This window comes from Echiichthys vipera, assembly GCF_963691815.1.
Source record: "Echiichthys vipera genome assembly, chromosome: 13".
Taxonomy (NCBI): Eukaryota; Metazoa; Chordata; class Actinopteri; order Perciformes; family Trachinidae; genus Echiichthys; species Echiichthys vipera.
The window spans coordinates 16667537-16678325 of NC_139838.1; the positions used below are offsets into that span (position 1 = coordinate 16667537).

The window sequence follows — 10789 nt, forward strand, 5'->3', positions numbered from 1 at the left end:
GCTAGAGTGCAGACACTTTTTTCTCTTGCTCTCTGCTTTGTTTTTATTTACCTATTATTTTTTGCGACTTTAGTACTTTTTTTGGGAGGAATATTGTTATTTAGTGTGAACTTTCATTCGGAAGATCATTTATGAATTTAACTTAAATAAACAAATCCATGATTTAATTTCCAGCAGGTTAGATTACCGTGATGGTCTTTTCTCATTTTCTGCTGCATTGTATGTGAATAAAATCAACTTACAGGAACAAGGACCCAGGCTGTTGCCTAGCGATGGAACGCCATTGAAAAGGAATTTGACCACCTTAAATCCAGGTTAAAAACGTTTATATTCTGCATTGCCTTTGACTAAACCTTGAAAACTCATGAATTTACAATCTTCCCCTCCTCCTTCTTGAAACAATCTGAACTTTCTAACCAGCATGTTTGGATGTAGACTAAGTAATGGAGGAAGTATTCAAATAGGCTATTTAGGCTACTAGCAATACTACATTGTAATCGTGTAAAATTTAACTTTAGAAAAGCTACACTTTTTTACCTGTGACTCAGCAGCCGGAACAGGCAGGGTTGGTGGTTGATCTCCATCTGCTACTGTCAAGACACTGAACCCCAGTTGTTTCTGATGGTTGGGCCATCCCCTTGCATGGTAGCTCCCTCAGTACTGTATCTGTGTGTGTGTGTGTCCGTGTGTGTGTGTGTGTGTGTGTGTGTGTGTGTGTGTGTGTGTGTGTGTGTGTGTGTGTGTGTGTGTGCACGTGTGTGTGTGTGTGTGTGTGTGTGTGTGTGTGTGTGTGTGTGTGTGTGTGTGTGTGTGTGTGTGTGTGTGCACGTGTGTGTGTGTGTGTGTGTGTGTGTGAATAAGAAGATCATTGAGATATATATATATATATATATATATATATGTATAAGTATATATATACATATAATCAGTTAAAGACGTTATAATATTATTTGATTATTATTATTATTATTATTATTATTATTGGTTTTTCAACATATTGGAATTAATTTGGTAAAAGTGGACATAGCGTGCGTTTGACTGCTAAACTGCGCAGTTGTCTAATCTACAGCTCATATATTGATTATATGTTTTGTATGTATAATCTGCTAAACCACTACTATTAAAGACATCCAATGAATTTGAACTAAAAAAAAGTGTAATATCTTGCTCTGACGTACTGGTGTATTTATAATTGTGATGGTGAAGTATAAAGTAGAATAAAGTAAGAAAACTTGAGCAAGCTACAGTAGCCTAATACTCAAGTACTCTTACTTTAATTTACATTTAAGTATAGTAGGTTACTTGAATAAATGTAGGCTACTGAGGTAGACAAAACACAAAATTTCAAAACCGCAAAACTACCAATACAAACTGCGATACCTCACCTTGAACTCAGAGCTGACTATTTTCGTCCCCTAAAGAACTTCACACTTCAATACAAGTGAAATAGTAGTTTTGAAGGACATGCAAAAGGGTGTAGACAAAAAGAAAAATCGTATGCAAATCATTGTGTGTGTTCATGATTGTGTTCAAATGTGTGTATACTTTATATGTATATGTATACGTTGTATATTATTATATACATATTTTTTGTATTATTGTACTCATTTCCGGTACTTTTTTGTTTGTGAATCTTGTTGTTACTTGTGCCAACATTTTGACGATGTAATTGAAAAGTGAATGTACATTTTTTTTTTTAAGTAAAATCAACCAACGACTCAATCTCCCAAAATGCATTGCTCAACCGGAAACTCCGGGGACTCCATGGAAACGGCCCTGGCGTGCTAGCTTGGGGAGAGAAGACTAACGTTAGCTAGCGTTTACTCTGGGTACAGATAAACTTGCGTGGTTACATTGAATTTCCTGCCTGCAAAGATGAGCCGTACACCCGATGCAAGAGCGAGGTAACTATGGGGCACACTGCATCAAAATATTTCAAACCTTAACCTTAGTTGCATCGCGCTCTTAACGTTAGCATTTACAAAAATCAATCTCGCAAGTGAAGTGAATAACGTTATATCATAGGTTAGCTAGTGGTAACCTTGGTTAACTTGTGCTTTCACGCTTTACATTAGTGAAAGATAAAGCTAGTAGGTGAAAATACAAGGCGCCTTTAGTTGAACTAAGACTGTTCATGGTCCCCAAACGGACTTCTATTCTTCTCTATCAGACACAAGCCGCTAAAACCCAATTTTTTCCTCCGAATAAAGCTCAAATGCTAACGTTACCCTAGAAGATGCCCCTTTCTCAAATGGTCAATAACCGTAACTGTTACTAAATAAATGGATAAATAGGTTTTACTACTCAGCTGGCTATGTGTCTGTGTCATCAATGATGATGAAAGAATCTGGAAAACAAAACACTGCATCATATCCACAAGATGGCAGGTTAGTTATCACACATAGTTATAGTTGGATCATTTTAAACTTGTATAACTTATATTGCACAAGATAAATACATTATAACCTCTTCCTCGCACAATACGTAGGTCAAATGCACTTTTGCGTCCCCAATCACTATTTGATAACTGCTGTAAATGTCTTCCTTCACACATTCCAGGGACAGCCAGACAAGAAAGATCCAGGAAAACATCACCAATGTGGAGAAACATTTCGGAGAGATGTGCCAACTGTTTGCTGCTTATGTCCGAAAAACAGCCAGGCTACGAGACAAGTCAGATGTCCTGGTTCGGGAAATTGGTATGTATGCAGACACAGAAACACCACACCTGAAGAGGGGGATGAAACAATTTGCTGACCACCTGGCCAAGATTCAAGACTACCGCCAAGCTGAGGTAAAACTACAGTATTTTATTTCCTGCTGCTTTGACTCCAATCATAATCTCATATTCACAGCCACACTATAAACAGAACCTAACATGAAGTTATGCCTTACAGGTGGAAAGACTTGAAGCCAAAGTCATAGAGCCATTAAAAAGCTATGGAGCTGTAGTGAAACGTAAAAGGGTAAGTGTTGCTGATTCCAAGCAAGCCAACTGACAAAGCTTCATAATCTATGTTCCCGTTACAATTATGGTACAGTTAGTACAAAGAGTCCTGAAGGAGATACAGATATATTACCGGGGAAAGGTTTTAAGGCAAAAACCTTTAGATATATTTGCTTTTGTGTAATTTATCAGAGCCCTGATGTTAGTTTTCTGTCTTATTCTTGCTAGTGGATATGTCATGTTTGAAACAAGGCTATACAGAAATACAGCAAATAGCGCTCCAGCTGTCAGTGATAGAAAATGTCAAGAGAAAATGCACGAGTGGCTCAAAGATCTTGAAATTGTATATCTTCCTGCCTAGGCCTCTCTCCATATAGTGTCCCAAACTTTTGTTTCAGTTCCATCTAGTCCACACTTCAAGATTAAATGTGCTCAAAAAGGATGCACCAATTGTGTTACCAAAATGAGACTAGGGGCTTAGGGGCTGTTTGAGATAAAGAGCATTTAACTGTCAGTGTTATTACCACTGCATGGCCACATGAGGGCAGTATTTATTAAATAACATCTGACTGGCACGTCAGTCTTTTTTTGTGCCATTGTCAGCATACACAGTATTAAGCCCATTGCTTCTTTGTGACTTTTGGAGTCTCTGTCAAATAGTGTTGCTATAAATTAGAACATGAGTCATGTTGCTTTGTGTTGTCCAGTCACCTTGTGTTGCAAAGTGCTGTCAAAAGAGAAAGATCTTTTTTTTCTAGTTATCTTTTTGCTACTAAAATACTTCTGTCCAGAATGTATGCAAAAGTATTTGCCAAAAAACATGAGACACTTCTTCGCTTGTTTAAAAGAAACCATCTGCTTTGAGGTTTATTGTAACTTTCCAAAATATAATTAGATCCAGCTAAATTAAGTTATTTATTCATTTTTTAAAAAGTGAACTTGGCTATATTTAATTTTCTGTCAATGCTGAAACAATATCTCATTCATTAATATTTCATTTCTTAAACATTACCAACTGTTCCACAGTAAAGATAAAACAAAAACCTGCACAACAGGGTGCATTTTAGGTCTTGATCTTAAAACGCTGAGATACACCAAATGTTTGTTAGATTATGTTCTGACACAAATTAATAAATAATCAACTATCATTGTTTATTCTCATAATGACTACTTTGTACTTGTGCTTGTGCATCCATGCAGGAGGATCTAAAGGCGACTCAGAGTGCCAGAGACAGAGAAGCCAAACAGATGGCTCAGCTTGAGAGGACCAGACAGAGAAACCCCTCAGACAGGCAGATCATTGTATCCTTGCATTGTTTCTCAAATTCTCTAATATCATGCAGACAAGATGCTTTCAATGTAACAACAACCACCTGTATACTTTTTAGTGCAGGCTACATCTCGGGTACTGCTTAATGTCCTTGTTGTTGATCTTAATGTATATTGCAACAGGGAAACGCACTTGAAATGTTATCTTGGCTAAATTGAATAGCTTTTACTTTACAGTATTTATCTTCCACTTAATGTAATAATCATTTGTACCCAATTGCAGTGTGAAGCTCACATCAGTAGAATAAACACAGACAACAGGCTAAAAGAAATTCAGGGTTTCCTTGACCAAACTTTCAGTCTCAGGTGTGTCCCATATCATCTGCATCTCACCACTGGGGATGTGTAACCACAAACATGAAACACATTTCATTTTTACTTTGAAATTATCCAATATGTTCCTTCTTTTTTTTCTGGCACTAATCTTTATTAGATGTTAAGCACATCTTGGAAAAGTACAGAAGCCCAAATGGCCATGCATACATACATTGTTTTCCCTCCATTCTCCATTTTCCCGTGATAATGAGATAATCTTCTTCTGTTTTCTCATGATAACAAGATAAATTTCCTCCCTTTTCCTGAGATAGCGAGATAATTCATTTGATAGATAATGAATGAAACGTGATTTCCATCAAACCTGTCAGGCCTCATAAGACAACACTGCAAGATGATTTAATTTGGTTATTTACTGTTATGTACAGAAGCCCTAAAGGGTCATACACTATAATCATTTTATTTCCTCTGTTTTCCCATAATAACAAGATTATGTCTACGTTTTCTCATTACAACAAGATGATTAATTTGAGATCTGGAGAAAACAAAACCATAGTGTAGTCTATTAAATCATTGCAGGAAAATTATTCAGTGTAGCAACGAGAAGATCGATCACTACATATCTCTTCAATCTGACACAGACTGAAATAGATTTATATATATATATATGATGTATATATATAATGTTCACATTAGTGTGTGTCATCTAAGAAGGTGGTTAACGTTAGTAGGTTAGCAAGGCTTCAGCTTTATCGGAGGTGTGCGTGAGCCTGATGTCCTCATTAACTTTATATTATATATTATATTTTTCTGTTTTATTTTAACAAACTTTATTGTCAACAATATTTTATTACAACAGCTTAAATACCTGTACAGGGAGGAGTTTTACAATGTGCACATAAATATACAGTTTAAGTTTTTAACAGTAAATAATCAACTGCAATCGTCTGTCAGTGTTGTCCATAGTGTTTTTCAAGATATGAAAGTCTTTACAATGCATGACATGTCAGGTGTGATGAAAATCTTATGCCTATCATGTTTCATTCATTATCTATCAAATTAAATTTCTAGTTAACAGAAGAAAATTATCTTATCTCGGGAAAACGGAGGGAAATTATCTCGTTATCACAAGAAAACAGATCAAAGTTATCTCGTTATCACAGGAAAACAGAGGAAACAAAATGTATGTAATGTATGACCCTTTAGGGCTTCCATAGGAATTACTTGTAACTCACTCACAAACTTATAAAGTCACATACTCTGCGGTTTCTCTATTGTCACAGCAGCTATACACATGCCAACCTGCAGCACCTATAGGAAACTAAAGCAATAGCAGCAGCTCATTTTATAAAGCTAATATTTTCAATATGTGTGTGTAGTTGAGGTGTTAAATTGCATGCATGCATGAGACACAAGCGTCAAATTGCTACTGCTTTCTCTTCCCGTTTAAAGAGCGCACTAGCACTTGTACTTGTACTTCTCAATGTGTAAAGGGCTCGTGCCGATAGCCATGACTGGAACTGCAATTGTGAGGCAGCTCTGCTGTTGGATGATATTGGCCCGGGTTTCAAGTGTCCGTTTTCTAACTAAGTAAATTAAGCATAAAGGGATACTGTTGAATTTCTATGTTTATACACAGATTTTCTCAAAAACCTTAGCAATAACGTCTCGCGTTGGTCTGATGTGTTTTGTAGCATGTTTGTTTATTAACTTATTCTCCCATCAGGCTGAAAGTGAGCTCCAGAGAGCCACCATGGATGCCACACGGACCACCAGGCAGCTGGAGGAGACCATAGATGAATTTGAGAAGCAGAAGATCCGGGACATCAAGGTCTGCTGCGCTGAGCTTTCTATCCACTAAGAACTACAGTATTAGTAGTTGGAAATTTATGTCTGTTGAAGCAGTGGGTGGTAGTGAAGTAAAACCACAAACCACATGTGTTTTACCACCTGCCCACACCGATTAATCCTCCTTCAGTTGTTTGAAACTATTCTTCTTTTGTCATTTTAGAATTTCTTTTTCATGTCACGTGGCCACCAGGTAGTTGTGATGCATTTAAATAGTTTCAAAGCTTACTCAGGACTGAAACATTATCCATGTCTTTTACCCTCATAGAAAATCTTTGGTGAGTTTGTGACAGTGGAGATGTCGTTCCATGCTAAGGCCTTGGAGGTGTACACTTTGGCCTACCAGAGTATTCAAAGTGTGGATGAGGAGGAGGACCTGGAGGTAGGCTGATGCTCCGCCAAAAGTTAACTGTGGCTTAGTCGTTCTAATTGTGTTTGCTAGTGTGTTTGTGCATGAGAAATGTTTGAAAATGTGAATCAAGGTGTAATTATTGACCTGACTTAAACATAGGAGTGTCACTGACAAATTACATATATTTAAAGGTCCGATATTGTAAAAAGTGAGATTTCAATGTCTGTTTTGATAATAAAGCAGGTTGAGGGCTATAAATAATACTTTGAAATTATCAAAACGATCAATCGCTCATTCGCTCAACGCTCTTTTTTTGGGAGTGGGGCTTAAAGAGACAGGTGCCCAATTGTAGTTTTCATTCAGAGGGTGAATGCAGGTATAGTCAGTTATGCTATAATATTTTTAAAAAATGTTGTTTTATATTATAGCATGTAAATGTCCTAGTAGTAACCCAAAGTGCACTTGATTCCCTTAATAGTAATATTTAACAAGTCCAAGTTATCATGGTGTTTTGCATCCATTAGTCATCAACTCATTGCTCATACTCTATAGTCCACACCCATTTAACTCATGTGGTAACTTTCAAGTAATCTGCGGTGAACTCTTCACAATTCATAGCTAGCTACTTTCTTCTGTTTACAGTTTGGTCTGAGAGGTTTGCTATTACTATTTTAAGACACAAAGCCTGTAGTGAAAAAAAAACAACTAAAGGATCAGTGGTAATCCGTGAGCAAGGTTCCTCATGCAGATGCCCTTGTGCTATTTTCCTCCACCCCTTGCCATCTCATCTGTGTGTTTTTACTCTGAATCATCTACCCTCCATTCATATTGAAGCGAAACTCCTCACGCAGACAAGGCGGTTTTTCAATGACTCATAGTACAAAGCATGGGAGATTGATTCATCTGAAAAAGGCACAATGACAGGCATGAAGATAATCCTGAACGAGTATGGAATTTCTTTTCGGCGTGGTTTGAATGGCAGTTTGCTTTTTTATCAGACGCATACCTTCTGAGTTGATGTGTATGTGTGATCAAAGAAAGATTGCCAATTGTTGATCTGCTGGATATTCCAGGTTGTTGAGTGTTTGAGTTTGTGTGTTTTTGCTCCAGAGACTTTTATTTTACTTTTATATATATGAAATCCCTGTAGCATTGTTTAACATCCCTAAATTAACAATGTGCACTCAGTTTGTGAACACTGTGGCTACTTTACAGTCTTTTTAAATTCATGATAGTCTGCTATTATGTGCAGTGCACACATTAAGATTGCCGAAGGGTGTGTGTAAGGCATAGCCTCCATTTTCCTGTTTATCTTTGGAAAAATATAGCGCATACTGTCTTTGGCAGGTGTTCAGGAGTTCGCTGCACCCCCCTGACTACCAGTCACGCTTAGACATAGTGCGAGCTAATTCCAAAACCTCCCTCGATCGGACCGGGTCCTTCCTGAGTACATCAGGGACCTTACAGGTAAGAAACAGACAGTGATCTGTCAGTGGCATGGATGCTTTAAAAATTTCCCCAGAAGCCCAGTTTCTGTTTTGGCATTGCTTTTTTTAAAATCTTTGACAGTTGCCTAAGTTTCACTGTGATGATGAAATGAAAAAAAAAAATCCCAGTAGCCTTCTTCATACCAGTCGAGGTTCATGCTCGATAACTCTCAATCTTATCAGTTATGCCAAAGTTTATACGCAGCATCACCCCAGCCATCATTCACTTTAAGTCTCCACACATGTCATTGCATGCCAGGAACATCATGCATTTCCTCCCACATTCAAAGTTTACCCCAGCATCTTAACAGTGGTACTGAACTAACTTGTGAATTCATAGATTGCCTTGTAAATATCAGAACAGCCAGTCACTTTCTCACTAAATGAGAAGTGCCCTTTGATATCTTTGAAGAACAGTTTTCCAAAGGCGTCATAGGGTGCGCTCAGACGTTGTATCTTGTATCTAGAGATATTCTGATTGTAGCTGTTAGAGGCTGATTGCAGATTGCAGTTTGCACGTCATTAGAATGTGCCTCAAATGCATCTTGCATCATAATTTGAGGTCATACCTTTATTCTATGATTGTGTTGCACAGCTAAACAGCACACACAGTTGTAGTCTGGCAAACAGCACAGCTAGAAAGGTGGATCGCAGAACCGGTTTACATGCTGGAAAAAAACTCCAGCAGAAAACTGCTAAAGAAAGTATAACATTCATAGATTACACATGGCATGATATGAACTTGGCAGCCATTCAACCTGAGACATATTTATGTTCATAGAGTATTATAGGTATGAGGTATACAGTATGGTGCATATTAGGTGTGTTCAGTGAAGATCAGAAACGTTCAGAAGAAAACTGAAAATCTGTGGAAGCAAAAAGTCTGCTTGATAAATGTCTGCTAAGTGTTTAAGAAGCATAGTGCCTGTTTATTTGTTGTCACAGCAACAAAGAGGTTGCAGTCGGCAGACAAGAAGAGAGGAGGAGGAAGAGGACGACGAAGAGGATGAAGATGAATCTGAAGAAGAGGAGGAAGACGAGGACGAAGAGGACACAGATGAAGAACATTAAAGTTTTTGTCTTATTTTGTGTTTGTCTGTATAGAGCAAAAAAGGATATCATAAGGGGTATTAGAAATGCTGTCATTGCCAAAATCGTCTCACACAGGTGGTCTGAGCAGTATTGTAGTGCAAGTGTGTAATAGTTGTGTGATGCTTTGTAAACAAACATGTAGTCTTTAACTCACATGCATCTTTGAAATTTCAGCCAATTATTGTCTTATATATTTTTATAATAACATGTCGAGATGTACATTACATATTCAGTTGTACTGGAACAACCAGTGCATTTTACTGAACCATGTTATTGATCTTTATGAATTAAAAAAAATCTGTTTTCACATTTTGCGTTGTTCCAGTGAATTGCCAGTCTATTATAAGTACATGGTGTACCCTCAGTTATTTTGCATAGAAATGGCAGCAAAGAGGTTGATTGTTATTTTAGAAATTCTTCGGAGTGTGAATCAGCCTAAGTGACAGTAGTTACATGGCAACTGCAGATGAAAGTGACTCATATCTTCCACAGACATGCAAAAGTTGTACAACTGAAGCTGAGGACATTTTGCAGCACTCTTGTCTGTTAATCAGGATATATATATATATATATATATTATACACATGAATTAGAAATATATATGAGTGCAGTACAGTATGTTTTGTCTGCCAGTGGAGGCGGATGGCTCCTATGTCTGTCTTGCATGAGTCACAGCACATTTATCATTCATTATCTGACTGTGTCATGATAAATACATTTCTGTCCTTGTAATTACCAACACACATTTCTATGTGTGCATTTGACATGTTTACACACATGCACAAACTGAATTCATGGAGCTGCTGTGCAAAGCAACAGCAATTTTCCACAAATATGAGGGCTACCAAAACCTGCCTTACAGCAACACTGATTATCTTAGTTACTATGTGAGATAAAAGCTGCGTAGGTGGTGTGTCACCAGCCCTCCACACAACAGCACCTTAATGCATATAAAGGTTAATGTGTATGCAAACACGGTCACACTGACACTCACTCACGTACCAGTTTTACTTTGGTGTACTGTGAAACTGAATGGCCTGTGTTGCAATGAGTCATCACCTTTAAAGCGTGTGTTTGTGAGTCAGAGCTTTTCAAATTGTAGATAGACCTAAAATCTCCACTCCCTGATCACAAAGTAGGAGAATGGACAGTGACAGGTAAGAGAAAAGGGTCTGAACGAAAAGAAAGCATCATGTGAGGCAAGTGATATTCATGTAAACCAAGGGTCAAGGGTACCAGAGGCAGCAAGAGTTACTTATGAGTCGCTGACTTAAAAAAAAAACAGAAACAAACAAGGATACCCATGCAAAGAACCAGATGTAAAGAGAAAGGAGTAGAAGTGGGGGATGGGGGTAGGGACGGTTGAGAGGTCAGTCATAACCCGAGGTCCTTATCATTGACTGTGACTCATTGCCCATCAGCGTTATGCCACTCCCATCAAATCCAGCACCCACAGCACAT

General features: G+C 37.8%; 1 protein-coding gene across 1 annotated transcript; it reads left to right on the top strand.

Annotated features, from left to right (window-relative positions):
* The first annotated feature begins 1790 nt into the window (after positions 1–1790).
* On the top strand, positions 1791–9528 carry cibar1 (CBY1 interacting BAR domain containing 1). The gene is made up of 8 exons (XM_083926022.1): positions 1791–1904; positions 2560–2794; positions 2898–2966; positions 4148–4249; positions 6276–6380; positions 6666–6779; positions 8097–8216; positions 9182–9528. Exons 1-8 carry the CDS (start codon positions 1876–1878, stop codon positions 9305–9307), a joined length of 900 nt encoding a protein of 299 aa, XP_083782148.1. The 5' UTR covers positions 1791–1875; the 3' UTR covers positions 9308–9528.
* Positions 9529–10789: the final 1261 nt, after the last annotated feature.